Here is a 27,049-nt window from a genome sequence, read left to right as displayed (position 1 = left end):
CACACTTTGTTACATTAAGACACAGCGATATTTTGTGATTTTTTTTTTTGATGTACTGCATTGTTTCCATAGCTTTTAAATGTATTTCATTTGATATTGAATTAGTATCATGTGTATGTATAAAAACTTGACTTGCTTTAATAAGGAGGGACCTGTACAAGGAAGTGCAGGTGACAAGCAACTACTGTATAGAATGCAAAAAAAAAAAAAAAAGTAAACCACCACACATTCAGCTTCCAAAGTCCAACGTGACACATATAAATAAACCTAGTACTTACAAGCATGAACACATGAAACACACGTATAGTGATAATGACCAATATGTACATCAGCTTGGCAATTATTCAGTGTAGCACTTGTGAAATACTTTATAACAATAGCAAAGAAAATACAAGCACCTCTGTAACTGTAACAGCTGCAACACAGGCCTTGGCTTGCATGAATTCTTGTTGACATTTGAAGCAACTTGACACTCTTTAAACACGACCCGTGTGTTTACTTAACGTCTGGTAAATCAAACCTGTGGAGTCCTTGTTTAATAGCCGCGCAGGCGTGTTTTGCAGCTTTGTCACTGTGAAATAAAATGGTACGCTGCATAGATCTGAATGGCGAACACAAGTCAGTCCCGCAATATGTCGCCATTTGAAAAGAAGAAAAATCCCCCAAAAGCAGTGCGCCTGAGCATGACTCGAACCAGACATGCTGCTTTTACATTCTTCAGTTATGGCTTGACTCCCAAACGTTCACATCCGGTCGAGACGCAGCCTTGAGGCGCACACTCGTATTAGGAGCGTCAGCAGAGGTCAGCCGAAGTCCCGCTAATGGCGCGGAACACGTTGAGGGAGTTTTGCAGAAGCGAGCGCATCATGCCCTCCTGGTAGATCTGCAGCGAAAGAGAAAGACAATGTGGATACTGTACTGAGTGAAATACATACAGAGTTATATTCTGTTTGATTCTATTGTGTTGTTTGCATTGCCATTGTGTATATCCGTCAACCGTATGACTAGCTCCAGTTAATTAGCACAACTGTAGGATGGAATTCAATGTTTTGTTGCACTTTCTTTTCTTTTTTTTTTATACCTCATTTCCTTAAAGCTGAGGGCCAGCATAGTGGGGGAAAAGAAAAAGTCGAGTTAGACCAGTTAGTTTGAACGCAAAGAGAGGATGCAATGATATCACAATCACGCACACACACTTGACATGTCTGACTTCTGTGATATTGCGATACGTTTTCAGGAATCCAGAGGGGAAAAGGAAATGATGTTGCCAAATATCTTTCACTTACTGTAACAGCGACAGTGCCACTTTCACAAACACACACTACAGGCCTGCTTAGAGCTAAGTGATTTTTGAAAGGTTGATCGCGTTACCTGCTCATGGATGATGTCAGAGAGCTCCTTCACCATGTCTTTGAAATTGGCCTTGAGGCCCTCGTGGTACTCAAACTGGTCTTCTTTGATCAGACGCTCGTTGATATCCAAAGCCACGCTGCACGCCTCCACAAAACGTCTACCAAAAGACGCAACATATAACTAACCGCACTTAACACATTCACTGCCACAGACGGCTATAGACGTCAAAGATTTTTTACTGGTCTGGCAGAGGACGACTTGCCTGAAAATCTCTTTGAGCTCTTTCACTTTCTTGCCAGACTGATTGGACTTGCGGTCATCCAGGAAGGCGCGAGCATAGGCCATGGGCCCGGCGTTCACCTGCAGCAACAACAACAACAACCACATGCAGCAACTCGCAGCGAGCCGCCTTGACGTGACATCGGGAGACGTCTGACCTGCACGGAGACGCAGCCCTGAAGTTTGAGCTGCAGCTGGATCATGTCCACTTCCGCACTGGAGCACAGCTTGTGCAGCTCGGCCGTGCGAGACCTCATCTCGTCGATGGCCACCTCCACCGGCCGCAGGTCCACCTGCTTCTCCCCGACCACCTCCACGCGCTTTTTTACGTAGGGGAAGGTGTTGGCCGCTGAGGGAAGTCGAGAGAAAGTCAATATATCACATCTGTGACTCGTTCAGGGTGTACCCCGCCTCCCGCCCAATGCCAGCTGAGATAGGTTCCAGCAAGCGGTTCAGAAAATGGATGGATGGCTGGACGGATAAATGGATGCCGTGGCTTTATAAAGCTTGACGACAACAGCATAGTTCAGGGGTCAACAAACTTTACTGTCAAAAGAGCCATTTTAGGCCAAATTAAAAAAAAAATCAGTCTGGAGCCGCAAAACATTTGAACAATGTGATGTGTGTTACTGTGTTAGTCTAATGTACTGAAGGTCCAAGAGCTAATTAGAGCTGCACAATAATAATAATAAAAAAACATGCAGCATCCAATACTTTGAGATTCATTTTCTTCTACCTTTCACCTTTTGTTTTTTGATTTTTTTCTCTCTAATTTTCATACTTCGTTTTTCATAAATTTTTAGACTTTTCTACGTTTTAGTCAAATTTCTAACATTTTTGGCAGTTTTATGGACAGATGGTAATTTTCTGCCTCTCTTTTTCCCTTCTTGGGCATTTTATGGCTATTTTTTATTTATTTATTTACATTTTTTCTGCGGTCAATTTTCTGACAAATTCCTAGCAGTTTTGTGGAAAGGTTATGGTAATTTTTAGGATTTCTTTTTTTGAAATGTTATTGTTACTAAAATGTTTGCCTTGCTTTTTCTTAAATACATTTTCTGACCTTTTTTTTTGGGGGGGGGGGTAAATTCTATGGTATTTTTCTGGATTTCTTCTTTTGATTTTGGACATTTTATAATTACTTTTAACAATTTCATTTCTGCCTTTTAAAAAAAAGAAACATTTTGATTTCTTTATATTTTATGCCTTTGAAAAAAAGAACTCTGACATTTTTTGATATTTAATTATAAACTTAAAAACTAAAATAAATTAATTTAAGTAATATTTTATCAAAAAAAACCCGTAAAAAACATTTATTTATTTTTGATCCACAGGGAGCCAGAGAAGAGGTACTAAAGAGCCACATGTGGCTCCAGAGCCGCAGGTTGCAGACCCCTGGCATAGTTGAATGCTGTTGAAAGAGGCAGACGGGAAGGAGGAAAGTATCTCTGAGAACAAGCTAATTAGATTGAAATTACAGACTAATGGCCAGCCATTTGTGCACTTAAATGAAACAGATACGCCCTGAAATGCATTCTGTGGTCATCATTTGACTGCTGATGATCCAAGTTGATGTTTGTTCCCCTTACTTGTTAGCACGGTCTTCCTTTTGCACTGTTCCTCCACGCCGCCGTGCTTCTTGCCCGACATCGTGTACGGCGTCTCAAACATGAAGCGATTAATGTTGTGGCACTTCTCAAAATCCGTCTTCTTCTCCGGCGCCTCCTTCTCCTCAAAGTAGGGCTTGACAAAGGTCACCTGCACGTAGGCGAACTTGGGGTCCAGATCTTTAGGGTTCACCTGAGGGGGGGGGGGATGCAAGCTCAGGTATGACTTGTTTTCGGCGTGGCTGAATTGGTAACAAACTACAACGCACTTTGTTGGAGTCTTGAATGATCTTGACGTTTTCAGGTCCAAACTTTTCCCCGTAGAGCGCCAGCAGGCGCTGGGAGATTTCGGAAAGGCCGGTGAGTTTGGGCTCTTTGTAGATGTACTCCTTTCCGTCCTCCTCCTCGAAGAAACCCTACACAAAACACACACTTGTTTGAAGATGTGATGAAATCAAAAGTTGTAGTAGTAGCGGAACACACACACACACACACACACCTGTCCATAGAAGGCGACTCTGAAGTAGGTCCCGAGTAGCCTGCGACCTGATTGGATCACCTCCATGACTTTGTTGTAGGCTCTGTGCAGTGTGTTGTACAGTCGGCTCAGTTTCTGCAAGGACGCGATGGCATGGTTTGGAGAGATGTACATGACCACGTGCGATAATGTTGCTGTTCTGCTACCTCGTACTCGTGGCGCTTCTCGTAGCAGGGGATCACCAGTTTGGCGATGTGCGTGATGAGCTCGTAGCGCTCGGCTTTCCACAGAGCCTCTACGCAAACCTCCAGGTGCTCCACGAGGACCTCCTGAAGAGAAGCGGGGAAAATTCAAAAATGGTGGAATTCATGACAATCAACGCTTTGTGCGAGGGCTTCAAAGAACCTCGGTGTAATAGACGTCTTGCATCCCCGTGTCTTCCTTCATGGCGGCTTCCTCCTCAATATTAAGCGTGACCTTCTTAAATGCGGCGAGCCCGCTTGGGAACAACTCTGTCCGTTAGGAAGCAAAGGCAAAAAAAAAAAAAAAAAGTTCTCATTATACCACAGTTGTTGTTTTGTTATGTTTTGAAAATACAGTATATTGGATATTTTCAGTGGGCATTTCATCTTACTTTTCCTGTGCAGGTATTCAGCAACCAGCGCGGCCACATGAACGTGACACATGGCTGCCTGTAGAAACAATCGCAATCACATGAGCAGCGATGCAAACGCTACAATCGATTGCAGAAACCAAATTCTACCTCGGAAAGATCGTTATTCTTGAGGTGCGCGCGAGCCATGCTGTCAAGCCAGGTCCGCCTCAGCTCGGGGGTGCTGGCGTAGGACCGGGCCAGGCTGTACTGCAGGTCCAGCAACATTTCCGGGTCTTTCTCATGCTCCCTCATCTGAGCTGTGGCCATCAGCACCGTACGGATGCGCTTGGTTAGACCCTTGACCTCTGAAGGGAACCCTGTTGACTAAAGAAGAAAGATGTTTTTTTGACATGAATGAGTGATGCCACAGTTATCTTAAAAAAAAAACCTAGTTATTTTACTAATGCCCTGACTTTAAAAGTAACTTATAACTAGTTACTTTTAAACATTAATTCATCAGTAACTAAGTTAGATTACAAGTTACATTCTAAATTATGTTCAACAGTTGCTGACAAGCCAGCTAACCATAAATTTGACAACCGTTTTTGCCAAATTGGCAGTACATTTTTAATAGTGATGTTTCAGAATAAATGAAAATAACCATGTTTTTAAATTAACATAAGTAATTACTTATGGATTACTTTTATTTTTATTTTTTATTATTATTATTTTTAAAGTATTTATAGGCTTCACTTAACAAATATATATTTGTTTAGGCAGTCTCTTTTGGTCTGACATTTAAATGTTTATATTGTCAGGGCAAACTTGATATATTATTTTTTATATTTTTAGAATGTACACCCCCATTAAATTATTATTATTATTTTTTTTAACAGCAGTATGTTCTTTGCAGTCCCTCTAATATGGTATTCTGGTTAATATTGCGTTAGTGGAATACGAGTTAAACAGCAAAATTTTTTATCCATCTCAGGGGGCGGCCATTTTGCCATTTGCTGTCGACTGAAGATGCGATTGGTTGTTGCCTGACTCCTGAGCAACTGTGATGTCATCTTCAGTTGACAGCAAGTGGCAAAATGGCCGCCTCCTGAGATGGATAAAAAACGGCTGGATTTTGCTTCACAACTCATATTCCACAAATTTAATATTAAATCAGAATGTCATGTTCAGACTAGTGAGGTCACATATAACATATTATTGGCAAGAAATGTTTAAGGTGGACTTCCACTTTAAGCTTGAAAGTGTTCCTATTCATACATTCATTTTTAAATACACCAACTGTGCTTTTTAAGCCGACAAACTCAAAATAGTGACTGGATTTTAATCTTTGGACATTAACCTGACAATACCTTCATAGCCTTGTCGCTGTTTGCAAAGTTGTTGATAATGGAGAGCGATTCTTGGAAGCGCGAGCTTCCACTGAGGGCCACGTCGGAGATCAGCTGGCTCACCGCGATGATGATCTGGTGAGAAAGACGAAAGAAGGAGAAATATCGCCGGGCTAAAAGCAAAACTGGGGCTTGGATTTTACCTGCAGGTGCGTGCGCAGGAAGGTCTTCCTCTTGGTGTACTCGTAGTTGTTCCTCATAAGCAAGTAGAGCAGCCCCGAGGCTTCGGCCCTCAGGGAGGCCATTTTGGACACGCAGCACTTGAGCACTTCGCAGCACAGAAGCTCGCAAAGGGTTACGCGACCTTTGAAGAGCACTGATGGGAACTAAAAGAGAGAGCACTTTGGTCAATCTTTTTCTTCTCAGACTGACTCATTGTGTGTGACATGACTCAAAGCATCCAAGCGATACTGAATGACAGCAACATTTTTGATCTTTGCATTTCTGCAGCTGCACCGACCTTGCTCATGAACGCTCGCAGCGCAGCAAACACGTGCCTGAGGGCGGCTTCTGATTGGCTCACTTTGAGGAAGGTCAGGTAAACGTCAAACACCTTCCTCATCAGCGGGTTGTGACCGTCGCTGTCCGTCAGCTGGGTCTGACAACAACACAAGTGAAATATTAGAAACAGCTCTCAATATGACGCAGTTAACATGAGCGTGTGTGTTCACCTTAAAGCACTGGATGAAAAGTGAAAAGACATCCAGGACACTTAAGCAGACCTCAGTGGAAATGTTGCCCTCGAGCAGGGCTTGGTGATGGATTTCTACTTCAGATGCCCCCATCCCTGAACCCCCACCAGGCAGACAGACAGACAGACAGACACACTAACTAAGTTTATGACTAATTCAAGCAGACAAATAAACTGTCTTTCATATTAATCCATGGTTCATTTGCCTTTATTGAAGTGTAAGCCTAACCTATAAAAACAAAACGTTTATATATACTGTAATAAATATGATATTTCTTATTGTAGGCATGTTTGATACCACTTTTTTTCACATCGATTTTGATACATAACATTTCCAAAAAGGAAAACAACTATAGTTAATTTTAAAGAAAGATCCATATATCCCAACATATTATTTTCACCTAAAATTGCATGAAATTAATGCCAATTTTCTATTTTTCCAATGTCTAGTTCCTGCTTGTAAAATAATTATGGAAGACCAAAAATGCTCAAATAAAATCAATGAATAAAAGTTAAAATACAAATAGATATGACACACTTGAGACCGCCCCCTTATTTGAATAACATTTCATGCTGACATTGTCTGCAGCATAAAATAAATATGAGAGCAGAGCATTTTTATTTTTCTATTTATACATAAAAATATATATATATTTCCACATTTATTTGTATTTCTTGAATCTCATTTTTAATTGATGTATTTATTTTTACTTGTATATTGGTTTTATGCCCGTTTATATTGTTGTTTTGTATTTAATTTTAAAATTATATTTTTTATAACCGTTTTTATTTTCACCTACAGTAATTTCTGGCCTATAAGGCGCACCTGACTATAAGCCGCACTAGCTAAATTTGGGGAATACTGCCGCAGGTGTTTTAATGTTACCGCACCGGCCGGGTTCCTGCTACTTTCTTTTCCATAATGAGGGCGCAAATTGCCTCGCTCTCGTTCTGTCTCTCCTACTGTATTTTGGTCTCACTTGGTTTGTTTTGCTCTGCTTGACGTTCTTGCGCTTCCCTTACAGTGCGCCCCCTTGTGATCTAATGGATAAGCCGCACCTTTGTATTAGCCGCAGGGTCGAATGCAAGTGAAAAAAGTAGCGGCTTATAGTCCAGAAATTACTGTATTTATTTTGGCAGTTTTGGTCCTCCATAGCCAAGTACCAATACCTTGAAATAAGGCCTGGTATCGGTCCTCTTCCTTCTCTAATTGTAATACAAATCTTATAAAATGTAAAAATCGCAATTAGGTTATTTTTCTAAATCGTTCAATACGACTTCAAAGGCTCCCTACAAATGCCTTGCATAGCTGATAAAGGTGAAACCACTATTAGTCATGAGCATGGAATGCATGATAAACATGAGGCAGTGCGTGATAAACATGAGTCAGTGCGGACATGCGGATGTAACTTGTTGATTTAGCCAACAAAAGTGAGTACAGCGTGTGTCCCACCTATGTTGAAAGTGAGCGAGGCCTCCAGGGTGCCGAACTGGTTGATTTTGGTCTGAATGGTGCTGGCTCGGTTGCATCGCATGGCCGGCATTGTCTGAGACTTCCTGTCTGGGGAGAACAACTTGGAAGCGCACACCTCCTGATTCCTTATCCGCACGCACACAAAAGGGAAACAAAAACAGAAATCAGCCACGTTACAAACAGGTTTTGAGGTTAACACTGCTAGGACAACTCACCTGCCGATGTTCCTTTTCCCAATGTACCGAAACTGAACCAGACAGATCCTGTGAATCAAATGCATGCAGCTTAGCATTGCGATTTCATTCTGTTTCTAGTGGCGACATCTGCACATTTAAAAGTTACTCACTCAAGCAAACTGAGATAATTCATAACATCTTGAGGGTTAAGTTTGTTCCAGTATGCAATGAGATTGTCTGTGGACAAAAAAGCAATTTACAGTCTATGTTTAATGATCATTTTCAGTGTGTCATTTGTGCAGCGTGTTGCTGGTCACCGACCCTCTGACAACGTCTTGGCTACATGTAAGAAGGTGAGCAGGAGGCCCCTGATCTCATAAGGGCCCAGTCTGCTCTTGGGGGGCCCGGGACTGCTGCTCATGGTGGAGCCCCGCCTCTGCAGCTGCACATGCAAAAAAACCAGCATCATTCAGTCTTTGTATAAATAATGATTTATTTATTTTTATTTTTTTATTTTTTTTAAGAGCTCAGTATTGTTCATTCGGAAATGTCATCATCATTGCTCTTTTATTTTTATTTATTTTTTTTGTTTTCTTTTAAGAGCTCAGTATTGTTCATTCGGAAATTTCATCATCATTGCTCTTTTATTATTATTATTATTACTATTATTATTATTATTATTATTATTAATGATTTATTTCAATATGACATTATTAGATGATAAACTAAGGCGGTGTCTCGTTGACGTTATATATTTCTACCGGCGTCTTTGCAATGTGAAGTTGAAAGGTGAACGCAACTTGAAATTGTATCAAGTAAATCATTAAGCTGTGCTCAAAACAGAAGCTAAGATGCAAATGAAAATACACCATTATTCAAAACAGTGTGTGTATTCAACGCGTGTGTGCGTGCCATTGATGATTAACTCGTTAATCTAGGTCAGATGTTGCCAGGGGAACGCCATATAGTTATTAAACAAGTCTCACGTCAATGCTATCTGGCGCCCCAGGGTCCATAAAGAGAGATCCTCGCGAGTCTTCCCTTCTCACGACATAGCCATTAAGCACAGGCAGGCCTGATAACAACAAAAATATTATCACCACCAAAATCAACAACACCTTCTCAAAACAGATTGACTGAATGCCTTCAAACTGGTTTCCCTGGAAAGGTTGGAAGGTGTCTTGGGGCACACAACTCACTGTGGTCTTTCTCCATGGCTGTGCTTATTCTTTTGCTGTCTGCAGAACTGCATGACATGAGGTCGTCTCTCGAGCCCTGCAAGCAACAAGTCCACTTTGTGTAAGTACGATAAAAAGGTTCCGATTAGAAGTCCAATTCAAGGGGGCTCACATTGAGATTGGAAATGTATGGCTGGGCGGACAGTTGCTTCAAGTTCTGGAAAAGCAACTCAAACAGTGGTAGGTAGAGCAAACAGATCCTGGCTTGTTGGTTCTGAAATAACAAATAGGAAAAAAATCAATCACAGTAGTACAAAAACTACAAGTGTGGACCTACCAATGTGAAGTAAAACATTTTTGGCTGGCGAATAGATGCAAATATATATGTATTCAAATACGTTCATATTTGGAAGTACATTTGAACAACTTCTGCTTGCGCATTATGGGGAAAAAAAACGGCAAACGGAAATTAAGGCCCAGCAGAAATAATAATAAATCATAAAAATGACCAATAAACAATTAATCAATTTCATGCGTATTATGCATTACGGAAGAAAATGCTAAATTTGTACCTTATAGCCTACAAGCAGACTTGGGGAGTAACGGAATACATGTACCGCCGTTATGTAATCAGATTACAAAATAATGTAACTGTATTCCATTACAGTAAAGTAAAAAAAACATGTAATCAGGTTACAGGTAGATTTATTAAAAATGGGGATTATTTCAAGGGATTACAATTCAAAAGTGAGAAAGAGAGCGAAAGAGCGAGCGGATGAAAGGATTAAGTAAATGGCGAACGGTTCCCTATTTACGGTTTGGAACACGGCTTGCTGAAGGACCGATTTATCTTTAACAATGAAAAGTTTCAGCTTTCCTTTTTCCAGTTCCTTTTGCAGTTAATGTCACGCATAGTCATCCTCATAGCATTATTAGTGCATGTGTGATTGTGGGTGAAATGAGCTACCGTGGGAAATGTGCTTTTAAAAGCATAAAATCTATCTATCTATCTATGAGGTGTGGTTGCTTCTCAGTGATCAATCAATACTGTACATGCATTTAAATGGTTGCCAATTATACAAGGATCTTTGCTATTGGTGGGCTGCCCGGGTTCCATATCACCTGCAAATAACAAGGCCGCACTGTATAGAAATATAAATTGTGGTGATATTTATTTTTATGTTGACTTCATGAGCGTACTTGGTATTGGAGTAATCCAAAAGTAATCCAAAGTAATCATTACATTACTTTAATATTATGGTACTTGGATTACGTGACTGACTACATTTTTTTTAGCAGGTAACTGTAACGGAATACATTTTAAAAGTAACCTTCCCAACCCTGCCTACAAAGTACGTTCGAACATATTTGTCAGTCAAAAATGTTTACTTCACATTGTCGGACCTCCCGCCACCCTCACCTTAAATGCCGTGTAGCGATCATCCATGGCATGTTTGATCAGCAGGTTCTTGAGCGTGCTCACGGCTAGTTGCCGTACCTCGGGCCCTTGCTGCAGGGCCGCGGCCACGTCTCGGAGGAGCAGGCCCACTAAAAAGTGGTTGCGGCAGTAGTCTTCCGTCAGGCTGAATTCCAGACTTTGCTCTGCGGTTAGTCCAAGAGGGTAAGCGGCAGGTCAGTGTCAAGCAATGAAATGAGGAGTTCAGAACTGGTCATAAAATAATATAAGGACAAGGTGAAAAGTACAAAACATGATTAACTTTGAAAAAGCTAGATAATAAATAAATCCCTATGTGCAAGTGGTCATGATGTAGCAAACATTTTTCTTCACACAAAGTGAACAATTCAATAAGAAAAATTCAGCTTGATTATACATTTCCTGAAGCAGGAAACGTATAATTCCATATGTTTGCGCTGTGCAAGCAGCATAAATGAGCAGAAATCTAAAGAAAGAAACCAAATGTGTGCAAAGCCATGATGCTGTGTTAATATCATAACAGGCAGTATATCCCAGAAAACTGAGTTATACCCAGTGGAAATGATTAGCTCTAACGATAGTGACAGAACTAGAGAGAGAAAACCTCAGCTTAACAACAAATATCCCTCACTTGAACATGTATAGAGAAATATTTTCATTAAGAGTGTGAGTTGGATTCCCGCAGAAGCAAAGCTCATCTCCTCTACGACACAAAAGCATCAATTCAGCATCGGCACCGTGCGCTCGGGCGAGTGAGGGTTAATGGAGGCGAGAGTGCAGAGAGCTGGAGGAGGTGCCGGTGTTGGCGCGAGGCGGGAGGCAGCGGTAAAGGACGGCGCGGTGAGCGTCACCTACCTACTGGGCCAAAAAGCTCCGTCGCATACGGAATAAAATCTGACCACAAGCAAGAAAAAAAAAACAGACGGGAAGGGTTTTGGGTACAAATAAAGAAATCGGGGAAGCTCGTCACAATCCATGCAGCGTTTCCATAAAATGCTTTAACATGACGATTGTGATGACACGCTAGCTGCATCACATATAATTTAAGATTTTTTTTTATTATTTTTTTTAAACAAGTGTTCCTAAAGAAATGTCCAGAGAGAGTAAAACTGTTAATAGCAGATGATTGTGGGGATGCAGGTGAGAAAGTGGACGTGGCAGACCTGTGGCCTTCGATTGGAGAGTGCAGCTCTCGCTCACCTTGCACCCTCTGCAGCTTGGTGCGCCCAAAGGCCATGGGCAGGTTGAGTGGAATGAAGTGCTCGTGATTGCACACCGCCATCAGAAAGTCAAACTTCATTTCAGTCAGCACCTGCGAGAGACACGCAATGCACGTTGAGTCTTCCGACATACCGAAAGCCGTGCATTTTTTTTCTGCGAGAGAGAGTCTGCGCACGTGTACCTTGGGATCTTTGAAACTGAAGTGGCACATGTAGTGATTGATCAAACCAAAAGTAAATCCCCGGTTCATGAAGGTCAAACACCTCTGAGGAGAAGGGGGAGGGGCAAATTATGAAGTGAAACTGCGCTCTGGATAAGATTGGAATTAGCATGCACACCTTGAAAAAATTGGCCAAGCTCAGGTTGATGCAGCGGGCTTCCTCGGGGATCTCCGTGTGGCGAATGGTGATGTGAGGCATGATGGACAGCACCAGGGACTGCAGCGCCTGATGGAAAGTGTCCGGAAAACGCTGGGCCCGTGGCATCTGAAAGCATGTTTTCATAAATATTACATCAGATTGTTGATTTATCATTTATGAGATGAACCAAGCACCAACCTTCATGCGCTGGTCCTCTTGCAGGTACAGGGCCATTGATTTGGCCATCGTTTCAAAGAAGAACCAAGAATACTACAGATAAAAAATGATGAAGATGTTTAAATATGACAAAGGAATTTCTATTGGAGGTATCCAAAGTGATTCTATTGGCAAGTGTGCCACCTGCTGTTCAATGTCGACAACAACTCGCACCTTGAGCAGTTTGTTGCTGGTGTTAAAATCCGCCGTGTGCTTGAGAATGGCTGTGACCGCCGTGGCCAATACGTCGTGGGTATATGCTGCGTTCCCGGGTGCAAGGTGTTTGGATACAAACACATACTGTGAAGAAGGCAAAAAAATAAAATACATTATGTGGCATATACACTCTAAAAAATAGTTGGGTCAAAAATAATCCAAATTGGGCCAAAAAGTGGCCAACCAAACATTTTGGTTTATTTATTTAAATCAAAAAAGTTGCTTTAAATGATTAACCCAATGACCCATTTTTTTTCAATAGGAGTAAGTAAGTAAGTAAATTTGTGGGTTGTGCATGATAAAAACAAAAATTTGGGTAAAAAACCCCAAACCAAATTGGGTCAAAAAGGGACCGATTACTTATTTAAACCAAAAACAACCCATTTTGGGCGGATCAACTCAATGTTTTGGGTTATTTATTTACTTTGTAAACCATAAAGTTAGTCGAATGAATAACCCACCAAACAACCTTTTTTATTTTATTTTTTTTAGACCGACCGAACTTTTTGGATTATGCATGGAAACGAAAAAGTTGGGTCAAAAGCATAACCCAAAACCCAACCCCATTTTTGCGTTGTTTTGTGTGTTATTCATTCGACCTATCTTTTTGGTTGAAATTGTTAACCCAAGCATTTGGTTTGGTTTGGTCCCTTTTTGACCCAACTGTTTTTAAGAGTGTAAAAACCACAGAGCAAGCATACCTTTAGAAAAGAGCGCAGGTAGTTTTCTAGCCCTTCCTCGTGACACCGAGATACGATATGTATGATAACACTGCAGGGACAGAAAAGGGGATTGACTCGTGACTATCAAATGCAAACGATGGATGGACACATTTCGCACCAATAACCGATTAACAGACCGAAGAGAGTTGACAGCAATCTCCTGGCCTTCCTTGGTGGCTGCCAAGAGAACCTCAAACAGCTGCATGAGCACAGTGGGCAGGAAGTGGACCATGACGTGCATCTCCATGGCGTGCAGGCACTGAGGATGGAGGGATGAAAATAGAACCCAGAGCACATTTCAAAACATATTTTTCCAGAGTCTGACCTTCAGGTATCTGATCAACTCTGCCCGGTTGTCCTCTGAGGTGTTCCTCATTAGTTGGCAGTGCAGGAAGAACTTGTGGAGATGGAGGTCCTGTCGACGAAACGGCAAACTATCAAATATCCATAATACCACAATCTAAAAACAGTTGGGTGAAATAATAACATTATTTGGGTTCATTTTAAACCAATTAGTTGGTCAAAAAGGGGCTTAACTGCCACGTCAATTTGACCCAAATAATTGGGTTATTCATTTAACCCAGCACGCAAAAAAAGTGCAGTATGTACCATGTATGTATGTCAATGGCTGATATGGCCGCCCATCGTACACGTTTTTCAGATTTGACCTGATTACTCAACCATGGGTTAATTTAACCCAACAATTTGGCTACTCCCATGAAATGTGTCTCAAATAATATGACATATCACAAGCAATACAGGAATAGTGCCGTTTGAGCCATATTGTCCAATAAATGGTTAATCTGGCCCAACAATTTGGTTACTCATAGAAAAATAACCCAGAAATTTGACCCAATGCAAACAACCCATGAATTGGGTTGATAAAATAGCCCAACTCTTTTTTTTTTTAGAGTGCATGAAGAAGAAGCAAGTCTTTCACCTGAGCATATATCGTCGATACAACACGGCTCCTCATTTTGAATAGCGGCTTTGCATTTTCCACCCACTTGATATCTGGCTGGGACTGCGTATGGGAATGTTGACATTTTTAAGTAAGAAACAAGGCATGAGAAAAATGCGGTGATGTGCTTTTCACAAACCTTTTTGGTGTCCTGACCCAGATATCCAGAAGGCAGGGACGCAGCGACGGGTAGCTGGAGTTCTGTTGAGTGCATCCTGCCGTCTTTCAGCAGAGGCAACCAGGAGTAACCAACTGACAACAAATGAGAAAGAAAGTGAAGAACAATACCTACAGGCATTAACTACAAAATAGTATATATATTTTTTAAAACATACCCAGAGACTCCACAGCCTCTCTCTTCTTACTGCTGGTTTTGCTACTAGATTCACAGCTAATATGGTAAAAGGTAAAGAGGATGTGGTGCCTCTCGTGCAAGTGGACGGGTAACTCCATCTTAACCTGTATGGTCCACAAGGGGGCAGCAAATCAGCAAATCAATATATAAAATACTACAAAAGGCATGTCAGTGTAAGAAGGTGCAGGGGGGGGGGGGGTGGCGATGTGTGTGTGTGTGTGTGTGTCTGGTCTTAAATTCCTAATCCACTTAATTTTTAGACCATATGGGAGGCCTTCTGCCTTATCCTGACTAACTCTTTCACTCTATGCGCGTGCGTGTGTGTGTGTTCACACTAAAACAGATTAATTGGATCATCTCAGCAATAGCATGGCAGTCCCAAGGGAATTTGAGGCTCAAGGATCCTTATAAATTCGTCATACAAAATGGCATAAGAAATTGTTGGGATTTTTTCGGAAGTATCTCACCTCATCATAGAATTCTGGACTTTGGTTGTGGTGCAAGACAGCTGCATAAGCGCCGCTGGTGAAGAGTGAGTCTCCTGGCTTTCCGTAGATGCACTGAAGCACAAGAAATACATTACAGAGAGAATTTACAACTCATACTAAATGTATCTTCTAAATTAAGAGAAGTCTCGGGAACATGCTGCCTCGTACCATCATAGAAAAACTGCAAGACTGGATTGGTGATAAAGGGTCTGATGGGAGGCCAGATTACCTGCTTGAGTATGAGGGCGGGGGCGGGGCTCCAGGTGCTGGCTCATATCTTATGTGCCAGTGTTTTCATACTATCATGGTACAACATGAGGTAAAAATAATAATAATAATAATTCAACTTTACGTGTCACTGGTCAAATTTGAGCTTGTAAAAGGTATACATAGAAAAAGGGATTATCCATGGCTGCTAAAGGCGGGAAATACAGTGTCTCCTGTCAGCACTGCAACGATTCCACCAGAATGCCTTGATCAAAAGCATCTAGGAATGTCTAGACGGAACGAGTTCAAACAACAATCAACTGTGCTTTGATGGCAGTTTCCACCCACAAATAACAGTGGGGAACGGTTTTTGGAAGAAAAAAATCTGTCGAGTTTTATGCTGGTTCAAACTAAAATTGGCATGCTGATTACAAAATTGCGGCAATTCTGTTTTTTTTTAGCATGTCACCCTCCATTGACCTCTGGATTTCACTTTCCTTTCTTTTCTTTGGTCCTTCCTCGGGTCTCCTGACGGCCTCACGACTCTGACTGGATTCTGAAGTGTTCGGTTTAGGTGAACGGTATGGGATTTTTTTTATAGGTTTTAGGTGAACTAATACATACACACTCACAAAATAAAAATGTATAAAAAAAATATATATAAATAATAATAATAATAATAATTAAAAAAAGAGAGCAATGATGATGACATGTCAAATCGGTAAAATTACCGAATGAACTGAGCTCTCCGAAAAAAAAAAGAAAAAGAATGTCACCCTCCAAATTGCACTGGTTAGTTGTAGTAAGACTGGTAAGAAGAGCTGATTACGATTGGACTCATTTAGAGCTCTACATGTTTGCTATCAATATCTGCAAACAGAAAATTGCATAACAGGAATTAAGGGGCTTTTCTCTTAACCTTGTAACCATGGGCATACCGTCATACCGTTGTTGTAAGTTATATTTTGTTTTATGTTATTGTTTTTTTTAGTTTTCAAAGCTTGTCAGTCCGATTTGTGCTTGATTTACTAACATACACATTTATGTTGAATTTTTAAGAAAACTGGGATCCTATTAGCTAAAAAAAAATGACGGTTGCAAACAGCCGTCAGACCTAACTCAACAAAAATTGTGTTTCCTAGTGTTTTCTCTTTGCTCTCTTAACCAGTTGTTCCCTTTCCTGCCCCCCAAGGACTGATTTGACACTTTTTCCATGACATCATTCTTACCCTTTTCAACCCCTAAAATTTCTTTGACACATGTTGTATGTGCCCCCACTATTGCGTTTGTGGAATATGAATCAAGCAGCAAAACCCCACCCATTTTTATCCATATTAATGGGCCATTTTGCCACTTGCTGTCAACTGAAAATGACATCACAGTTGCTTACCTGTTTTCTGAGTTTGGTCATGTGACATTCGCAAGCTGAGCCGTGATTGGTAACTACCCGAGTCCTGAGCAGTTGGATTTTGCTGCTTAATTAATATTTCCACAAATGCAATATTAATCAAAATGCCGTATTTAAGATTAGAAGGGGCGCATATGATATATAAGTTTGTGTTTTGTCTTCCCCTTTACTACTACCAACAACTAAGCCGGCCGGCGAAGTTGGCTTTCCGTGCCTCTCACCTTTAAAGGGGTTGCACCTTCTTCATCCGAATCCCGGAACTGTATGCAGACGGCAATGTTTCTAGCCTAGCAGATGTAAAGCATTCACATGCATCAGCACATACACAAATAAATCCTCACTGGGATATATATATATATGCTATGTGAAATGCACACACCTTGGTGAAGCTTTTCTGGTTGTCATATTTGAGTTGCAGAGGGTAGACGTAGAGTTGGTTCTTGTAGGTGGTGAAGGGGTAGTTGTACTTGGCCTCCTCAGGCAGGAACTCCTCAACTTCCACGGATACGCGCTCGCAGCTTTCTTCGAAGGGCTTCACAGGGATGTAAGAGGACGTCACCGTGTCTGGGGAGAGAAGCGTATATATACGCCATATGTTTTGCGCGCTTACAGCAACCTTTCTTCCACCTCGCAAATGTTTTGTTTGCATTCCAACGGCAGGAATCGTGTACTATTCTTTGATATAAAAATCGCACAGATCTGAGCATATTCTCAATCAGAGGAGATCAGCTCAGCGTGAAACCTTTTCTCTGACGTATTAAGAGATCAGAGCAAAGCTTGGCACAGCATAATTACTGGTTATCATGACTCTGTCCTCCACAACATGATGGATGGACACATTTTTTGGGTTCAGACATTCCAATTTAACCACATTTTCCGAGGCAAAAAAAAAAAAACTAAGCAGGATTGGGAAAAAAAAATGCATTCTAAATAATGAAAACAATTTAAACAACTTTCCTCCCAAGACAAGAGATTGCGCAATGCTGCTGTGCAAGAGACAAAATAACACAACAGCAGTGCACCGGGTGCCCCCCAATGTGTGATTTTTAGATAGTGTTGCACCATTCCGGGCAAGGGTGTGACAATAACCACTACGGACTTCAATACACCGTCTTATCTGGAAACCTGTTCCTTGGATAGAACAGTGAGATATGCAGCATTTATGTTGATGCGAAAGAGTCTGCTTGTGGCGTGTTGAGAAAGGAAAACATACTTGAAAAGTCAGGCGGGACACACTCAATGGTGACATTGAGCTGTCCAGGGATGGTCTGAAGCTTGCTTTTCTCAGGTCTGAAATCAAGATAAGCATTAAAATAAATGGAGAAAAGAGCATATATCCAGGGGGGGGGGGAGAAAGACATTTTCGAAAGCATAAAAAGTTAAAATAGCTCGGGAGTGTCCGTGACTCACTTCCTAGCGTCAGCCAGCAACTTGATGATGTCATCTGTGGAGATTTTTCCGCTGTCTTGGCGGTAAAGGGGAGAAAACTTGCCATCCATGTCAAGACTGCCTTGAGCGTCCTTGAACACCTGCCTGGCGAGGTGACACATGAAATTCATTGACGGGCCTCGTGTTCGTTTTTGGCCAGGTTTATTTTTTTGTTGCGCTCTTATCTTACTTAGCAGCCCAAGCAAAAGGCATCCTGTACTGGCCCAGGCGTTGGCATGTCTGTTTAGCCGCCTTGAGGACCTTCTGAGCGGTCTGGGATGACATGGAGGCCGACATACAAGCCAATCAGTGGCGAGCATAATGTTAAGTATATTACATTTGAGGGCAAACAAAGACCTTGTTCGCGTCCGAAGTCTTTATGTATGGCTCGGCACAATTGGTGATGCCATTTTGCAACACCTTCTCCACACGGGCCACCAGAAAGATATCAGCATGGGGGTTGGTTACTGAAAAAATTGCCTAGGAGTAGAAAAGAAGACTGAATAGGAAATCTGAGGTTGACTGTTACGAGTTTCAGGTTTGTCTTGAACTATTGTTGATAAAAGATTACAGGCGTGTGTGTACCTGTGTCGGGGAATGCAGCAGAGCCTCGGACACTTTCTGAAGAACAGGCAGGCAGTCCCCTCTTCCGGGGTCCCCGCTCATTAAAAGCCTGCCTCCTCCTCCGCTGCCTCCCTCCGAGTCTGAGCAAGGCGAGAGCTGGCCCGCCGTGTCGGTCAGCATCTCCTTCACGCAGGGTGGGTTGAGATCCACGTGGAAGTCGGCAGAGATCTTACAATTTTTGGAGATGTCAAAAAGCGCCAGACTTATGAAGAAGGGCTCCACCTGAAAATGAGCAGAGGGAAGGCACAGGATTGTTCATATTAAACTCATTCACTGCCATTGACGGTTATAGACGTCAAAAATTCATTTGAACTATTTCTATTCGTTTAACAATTTTTTCCACTTTTATTTACAAGAGTATGAAAACCTAGAATTTCTATTATTGTACATTTAGAACAGATATAAAATATGTGATTAATCGTGAGTTAACTCATGCAATTAATTACGGTCCTAATTTTTTTGTAATTAATCGCATGACTTCAATAGTTAACTCACAATTAATCATACATTTGATATCTGTTCTAAATGTACAATAACATTTTTTTCCTAGGTTTTCATACTCTTGTTAACAAAAGTAGAAAAAAATGTCAAACTAATAGAAATAGTTCAAATTAATTTTTGACGTCAATAGCCGTCAATGGCAGTGAAGGAGTTAATAATTCACACATTTATAAGGAGGGGCCTATAGTAAAACATAAGAGTGATGGCGTACGTTGGTAAGGACGCCGTCACCCTTTTCACTGACGCAGCCCTGGAGACTGAAGGTGAGATCGTGGCAGCCAACCACGATACGGCGGCCGAAGCGCTCCTCAAACGGCTTGACGTCCGGTTCGATGCCGGAGAAGTCAAGTCTCTGGGGAGTGGATGAGAAAAGGTCAAATGGTCATATGATCAATACATGAATAAATCAATAACGGGACAAGCGTTCTCGCTACCTGTGTCTCAGGGTCCAGAGAGAAAAGCTTTTGCCTGCCTTCGTTCCGGTTCATCTTATTGAGCTGGTCTGTTTCCCTCGCATACTACACACACACACGCACGCACACACAAAGAGGTTGAGAGGTGTTATTCCTCCCTTATGCCATAAAACAAAATGGGAGCAGTTCTGGGATATATTTCAATGAAAGCAGCGCAATATCTGTACTTTTGTGAGTTCAGGTTGTAGGTTCCTCCCAAGACCTTCTGGCTGGCTCTCACTTTTACCTTGGCAGCTTGTGTCATCGTCTGATTGGACAGAACAGTTGTCGGGAAAGAATCATTAATAACGCAGGCTACGTATCTGAACCAGTTGTAATTCAACCGATTGAAAAGACTTGTTTGCATTGTTTTTGTAATCTGACCTATGACATGTTTGGTAGAATTTTGTGAAGTTGTCGTATTGAGTGCTTTAAGAAACGGCAAGTCAACCAAACAATTTTCTTTACAATATGTTGTATGTGCCCCGACTCGTCTAAACACGACATTCGGATTATTATTGCATTTGTGGAATATGAATAAATTAGCAAAATCCACCATTTTTTATCTATCTCAGGGGGTGGCCATTTTGCCATTCGCTGGCAAAATGGTTGCCCCGTGAGATGGATGAAACGGGAGAACACATTATTGTAAATAAATTGTTTGGGTTGATTTCTCTTTTAACAACTTTAAATGAAGTAGATAAATAAATTGTCTTACATATTAATTCATGCTTCATTTGCCTTTATTTTGCGTAAGACTAACCTATAAAACCCAAAAATAATAATTGTTATATTTAGGGGTGTTAGAAAAAATCGATTCGGCAATATATCGCGATATTACAGCGCGCAATTCTCGAATCGATTCAATATGCTGCCGAATCGATTTTTAAACATCAATTTTTTAGGGGAATATTTAACAAAACGTCTTACTTAGGGTTAGGATTCACACATTAAGCATGGAAGAATGTTATATTAATGGAACATTAAGCCTCAATATTTTATTTCAGTGCTGTTCAAACATGAAACAGACTGCAACCTGAATTTTCTGATAAATAAATACATTTTCATTCAAATCTTACAGTGTACATGCACAAGTTTAATGATTAATATTTTCTAAATTTGAGTAAAAATAAATAAATAATCGCAATCATCAATTTATAGATTTGTATCGGGATTAATCGGTACCAAATCGAATCGCCAGGTACTAGACAATTCACACCCCTAGTGATATTGTTTATTGTAATAATCTATTCCCTGTGTTTGTTCAAAATTACACGAGATGAGGACCTTGACAAAATATTCACATATGAAATCGCAATTATATTATTGAGGGGAAAAAAATGTCAATTTGACTCTTTTTCAAAACTGTTCAGCCCTAATTTCGTGTGTTTTCGTCATCTCACCCAAGGAGCCGTCCAGGGACTCCCCTCCGTTCCTCCTCTCCTGGCAGGCCTCGGTACTGTTCTGCAGGGCCTGTTTGAGCGTAGCCACCCACTCCTCCATCTCTGCTTCACTGTCAGCCGCCAAAAAGTGGCTGTAGCGGTCCTGCATCTTTAGCTCAAAGCCATTCCGCCGCATTTTAGGGCTCTGGGGGAGGGGGAGAGATTTATATACTTTTAACAGGTAGAGAAGGCCAGGATTCCCCCCAGCTCATAATATCGATGAACAGCTAAAATGAAAGATGGGGGTTTTAATCCACGTGCGCAGGAATAAATTACAAGCTTTTCACACCAGAGCCATTAGCCAGAATGAGTCTCCTCCCATTCATCTTGTGAGTAGCCTCATCTAGCAAAAAGCTTTCCGGTAGCAGGATGAGAAGCAAACTGAATGGCCCTTGTGTTAAAGTACAACATTTAGCATATGCTGCTGTCTTAAAATCTTAATGACTCGTTTAACGCTCCATCTACCTGAATGACATCAATGCATGAATCCAGATAGATGGAGCCTTTGGTTTCCTTGCAGTGTTTCTCATCCTTGTACGAGTTGAGGATGTAGGAACCGTCCGGGAGCTGGGACAGGAAGAAGTACCTCCTCTTGAACACCTGAAGTGACGACGATTGCAATGAGAGAGGTCTGTCGCCATTTTGTGTGCGGGTTGGTGGCGGTGACTCACCTTCATGGAGACAGACAGGCTGCTGTTAATGTTGGCTTTTTGAAGCCAGCCCTGCTTCATGATGCCGCCCCTCTGGGAGCACAGCGACGATGTGTCCTGGCGCAAACAAACGTACTATTATTGATCACACTTCCATGTTGAATTTCAGAGTTGCTTACCATATACGATCAGGAACTACAGACTAGAAAATGATGATAATAGAAAATGGACATTAATATCTAATATATAATTATCTGTCACTGTTTTGGGGGGATTTTTTATGTATCAAAAATACTAGTGGTATTGGTACCGGTGACTACTCATCGGTCTGAAAAAAATGTGGTAACAAACATCTCTAATTTTCATTTCCGAAAACAATTCAAACAAACTAAAATGAACTGAAACTACATCTTACTTTTAAAAAAGTAACTCACTATAGTTACAGCGAAAATCTCCTTTGTTTTCATATATATCAATAAATAACATGCATGAGCTTTTGGGGATTATTTGAAATTTTAAAATGATGAATATATACATTTGAAATTTAAATGTATTTATTTCAGTATTGCTGAACGTCCATAGTCCGTACAGAGGAAGAAAGATCAAATAGCAATTTGAGAATTGTAGTTAGTTTAAAAAAAATAAAACTGGGATGAATAAAAAGGCATATTTATTTTATCTCAACCTTCTGATTTTTTTTCTTTTTTCCTTTTTTTTTAAATTGGGATTGTATTACGTATTTTGATAATCGTGTGTGTGTGTGTGTGTCTGATTAGTTGGCCTTGGGTTGGGATGATGAGGGTTAGAGGGATAGACATATGGCGCTACCTTTTAAAATGTAACTTGCAGTATTCTGTTATCACTTTACATTGGGCTTTGTTTGGAAAAGGTTTAATAAACAAAATTTGAAAAAAATAAATACAATAAAACTCTAAAATAAATGAAAAACATACTGAAGCATAAAAAAAATCCTAATAAGAACTAACAAATCTGCTCTAAAAATGATTTAAAACTTAATTTTAAAAAACTAAATTCAAAACTACTTCATGAAGCAACAGAGCCATTTGAGCATCCGCCTTGCCATCCCCTTATTTTCTCCAATTGAAACCCTTTCTCCGTTTGAATCCATCTGGCCAGAAGACAACAGTGGTAGGATCAATAGAGGAGCTATTTATAGAACGTTAACAGAGGGTTTCTGGTTTTACGGCCCTGTGGGATTGCATTGCTTCCTGGACTCAAGGGCCTCACATCAGTTAAAAAAAAGCTCGTGTGTATAATATATGTATGATGATGGAAAGCTTGGTGACCTCCTCATACCTCGTCTTTGGCGTCTTCATCGACCTCGAACACGTGAGCCGCTAGCTTGTCTGCCTTCAAGCCTTTGCTATGGAAAAATATAAGAGAGAGGGGAGATTTATTAGAAGGAGCTCTCAGCTTCTCGCTTCTACTCCACTGCAAACTACTTCCCCACCTTACCTGGGTAACATGCGGAAGTCGCCAGAATAGGCCTCGTATTTGTAGTTGATGACATGCCAGTCGGTCTTGTACATGTTGATGCACTGCCAGACACATAAACACACACATAATAACAGGAGCACGCCAGTGCGGGAAATTTCCGTCCTCTGACTCTGACTCACAGGCATGGACTAATTTTGAGTTGTATCTGGGACATTGTTAGAAAAAGGCCTCCCTTGCACATGTTGGGAAGCCTCACCTAAGCAAATTTTAACTCATTCACTGCCATTGACGGCTATAGACGTCAAAATTTCATTTGAACTATTTCTAGTTTAACATTTTTTCCCACTTTTGTTAATGAAAGTATAAAAACCTAGATTTTTTTGTATTAGAACAGATATAAAATGTGTGATTAATCGTGAGTTAACTAGTGAAGTCAAGCGATTAATTTTATTATAATTTTTAATAATGTTTTCTTTAAAAAAACATTATTAAAAAATAATAATAATAATAATAATTCAAAGATAAGGTTATTAAAAATTTGCGGCATCAGGCGATTAAAATTTGTAATCGTAATTAATCGCATGACTTCACTAGTTAACTCACGATTAATCACAAATTGTATATCTGTTCTAAATGTACATAAAAAAATCTAGGTTTTCATACTCTTGTTAACAAAAATGGGAAAAAAATGTTAAACTAATAACAATTGTTAGAATGAATTTTTAAACGTCTATAGCTGTCAATGGCAGTGAATGAGTTAATAGCTCTTAGTCAAGCAGATGACAAGGAAACACGGGTCTGTTAAACAGAACCTGGCAGAAGTCTGCAAAAACTCAAAATCCTGCCCCACATGACTAATAAACTTTCGCTAATGCTGAATGTTGGCCTTAAATCCCATTCTCGAAACTAAAGCAATGTCCTTCTACTTCCTGACCTTTAACTACCACCACATTGTACGAGTTAGCATTGTAGTACCTTTTTGGCAAACAGACTCCTGGCTTCACGCTCTGCATTCTGGGGCACAGAGGGGACCACGGTCCGCCTCTGTCGGGATATTTGGGACTCCTGCGTGAGCGCAAGCACACACACGTTGAGGAGCAAAGCCCAAAAAAACTGAGTGGAATACATACTAGCGTCACAGGGTTAAAGCAGTTCTCTAAATAAATCAAAACACATGTGCTGTCTGGCTGCGTTTGCATTGGAGCTTATCATAGGGAAAGTTTGGAAAAATCTTGCCTCAAAATGGAAAATGTATTTTTTGTTGTTAGTAATGGAGCAAAAAAAACTTTCATTGGTCGACTCAAAACTTCATCCAAAATGTTATTATGAATGGAAATGTGCTTTCCATTTATCCAGTTCATGACAGTTTTTGTGGTGTATCCCTACAAAGTCAGATGGTTGGTTGCCACCCCCCCCCCCTTTTCGTATCAGCCAATCAGCTCCCAGCTCCCTCCCCAGCTGTCTCTTTCCCCGGATTCGTAAGACCGCGCCTCATCTAAGCTCAAAGAAACACAACATCACCGAAACATCGTCGACGGGGCAGAGCAGCAGGTCTCGTTGAGGGTCGCTGTGGATCTGAGACTTCCTCTGGAACACCACCGCCTCGTAGTCCAAAGGCTCAATGAACTTGGGCTGCTCCTGAGATGGGGAATAGAAGATTCGAATAAGACAGTTGTGTTGTGATCTGGAGTCCAGGCAATGTCCCATGGTATTATATATAACTTCCACTTTTAAGTTCCCTAAGGAAGTAAGGCTCAATTGTCCTCGCTAGTCTCAGCATCTTGGCTGAAAGTTAACAGAAGATCAGTTGAAAACATTTCCATCCATACTATACATTTGGTTGGGAAGTTTAGACAGTCATGCTAAAAAAGTCCAACGCTTCCACGCCTTTTTCACATGTGAGCCCCGGCCGGCCACATGTAAGCAACGTTTACAGCAAGAGTCTGCTGAGGTCGGCGCACACGCTCGGGCCCAAAAAGCAGCAGTTCTCCTTCCTGTCATGTGCAATGAGCTCAACCGCAGAGCCACAAGTCACGGGCCAGCTTTGAGCAGCACCAGCGGGCCGGATCATGTTACACACAAGAAGCGGACGGGACAGGGGGGAGGGCGAGGCGGTAAAAAAAAAGAAAAAAAGAAGACTTTTCTACTTTTACTTGAATATATAGAAATAAGTGAAATATAATAACTGTCTTTTAAAGCACACGCTCATTCTTTGCACAGGGTTTGAAAATGATGCCAGTGAGGTTTCCGGAGGGCGGCAACATGCGTGCTCATGCAAGCGAGCAGATGAAGCCCAATAGTGTTTCAGTATATGACACAACAACATTAAAAAAAACAGCAAATCCTCATTTGTTGCATTGTGCGGAGTTAGGATTATTATCTTTTTATCTAACCAATCCTGGGATATTTCTGACACTTGGTACAATGAAACTCATTGTGCGTGTGTACATGTGTAAGGATCCAGTGAATGTAATGATTGTTGTTAATAGTTTAATCGTATTTTTGCCACACTGTAGGCTATGGTTATACAGAAACACTGCATATAGCATGTCATACAAACATACAAATGACGTCAACGAGGCCTCTACAATGTCACCAAAAAGAGGACATTGATGAACCCACAGGAAGTACGCTTGAGGGAATTCCCACAAAATCTCCTCAAAACAGCATCCAGGCATGTCAAATCAAAAGAGTCAATGCTACCGTATGACACCAGTACTACTCACACTTTCAACCTGAACACTGATCAAAGTAAGTCATGCAGTGCTTCTGACACACAGGAACAAAATCCACACACACACAGCCACAATGCTGGGTCAGCAGGGTTCTTCTACGACTGCCTCAAAACCACTGACCGTCTAATCCCCTCATGACCGCAGGCAGCTATGGCTGCTATTAACACATGAAAAAAAAAAAACTACTTATGAATGAATGAGGGCATGTTACACTGTGCTTTACTGCACCATGTGGCTGAGTCCATCAGACATGACGAGGCAAGAATGTCCTGTCCAAGTGACAGACAAAAGGAGCTGCGGAAGATTGAAGGACGTTCTGCTTTTCAACGCACTTTTATCAATGCATACGTAACAGTTCTTTTTTTTCGCGCATTTTGATCAAATTTGATTTTTCAACGTCAGCAAGAACAGACAAAAACATACGTGCGTGGGGGGTCTACTTATGGAGAAAAGATTTCTCTGACTCTTAAAGCACACTAGCTTTGGCAAGAAAAAGACAACAAGATCTCCTTGCTCACCACCGGGTCCACTGAGCTCCTCACCGCCTCCGACACGCTCTGTCGGACTTCCGCCGCCGTCCCGGGCTTGCTCAGCCTCTTGGTGAATTTCCGAACCTCAGACATAGCGCTCCAAAAAAGATTTAGAGATGTATATATCCACAACGCGTGTCCCGGCGGCCAGATGTGGGCCGCGTTTAGAGGTGGGGGCCGGTCAGCCAGCCAGCCAACGCCAGCGGTTTGACGTCGCGAGGCGGGGCGGGCGCTTCTCGTGATGCTGATGAGAGGAGGCCAAAGGGGAGTGACAAAGCGAGGCGGTTTGCTCGCGCTCACTTCCGGGTCTCGTGACACGCACTTCTGGTCGTCACTGCCAAATCTATTGATAGGCAAGATCGGATTGACAAAACAATGAGAAAACAGTTTTATTTACTAACCGA

The 27,049-nt window shown here is 41.3% G+C and overlaps 1 protein-coding gene across 3 annotated transcripts; it reads right to left on the bottom strand.

The window, feature by feature from the left end:
- Positions 1-118: 118 nt before the first annotated feature.
- dock11 (dedicator of cytokinesis 11) lies at positions 119-26,894 on the bottom strand. 3 transcript variants are annotated; one of them, XM_086058676.1, is made up of 55 exons: positions 26,634-26,894; positions 24,902-25,018; positions 24,356-24,445; positions 23,399-23,481; positions 23,240-23,306; positions 21,944-22,039; positions 21,738-21,872; positions 21,234-21,417; positions 20,019-20,098; positions 19,813-19,896; positions 19,590-19,730; positions 18,839-19,099; positions 18,611-18,733; positions 18,444-18,526; positions 18,236-18,358; positions 18,039-18,115; positions 17,205-17,389; positions 17,047-17,112; positions 15,190-15,282; positions 14,703-14,826; positions 14,507-14,619; positions 14,347-14,430; positions 13,732-13,821; positions 13,544-13,665; positions 13,386-13,455; positions 12,643-12,768; positions 12,451-12,522; positions 12,232-12,378; positions 12,075-12,158; positions 11,873-11,984; positions 11,528-11,566; positions 10,658-10,839; positions 9,410-9,511; positions 9,259-9,334; positions 9,046-9,134; positions 8,381-8,501; positions 8,230-8,296; positions 8,099-8,146; positions 7,863-8,008; positions 6,390-6,505; positions 6,179-6,316; positions 5,862-6,044; positions 5,680-5,793; positions 4,481-4,696; positions 4,352-4,409; positions 4,123-4,229; positions 3,924-4,046; positions 3,739-3,852; positions 3,509-3,655; positions 3,222-3,432; positions 1,791-1,981; positions 1,616-1,713; positions 1,372-1,510; positions 1,082-1,096; positions 119-883 (listed from the first exon to the last, which is right to left on the bottom strand). In XM_086058676.1, exons 1-54 carry the CDS (start codon positions 26,736-26,738, stop codon positions 1,091-1,093), a joined length of 6,168 nt encoding a protein of 2,055 aa, XP_085914802.1. In that variant the 5' UTR covers positions 26,739-26,894; the 3' UTR covers positions 119-883; positions 1,082-1,090. The 3 variants fall into 3 exon arrangements, with proteins under 3 accessions (XP_085914802.1, XP_085914800.1, XP_085914801.1); XM_086058674.1 differs by lacking the exon at positions 1,082-1,096; XM_086058675.1 differs by lacking the exons at positions 1,082-1,096; positions 11,528-11,566.
- Between the last annotated feature and the right edge of the window lie 155 nt (positions 26,895-27,049).

The sequence above is a fragment of the Leptonotus elevatus genome, chromosome 17, assembly GCF_054856555.1.
Source record: "Leptonotus elevatus isolate MCC_2025b chromosome 17, RoL_Lele_1.0, whole genome shotgun sequence".
Taxonomy (NCBI): domain Eukaryota; kingdom Metazoa; phylum Chordata; class Actinopteri; order Syngnathiformes; family Syngnathidae; genus Leptonotus; species Leptonotus elevatus.
The sequence above is the reverse complement of the archived record's forward strand: the minus strand, read 5'-3'. Positions and strand labels throughout refer to the sequence as shown.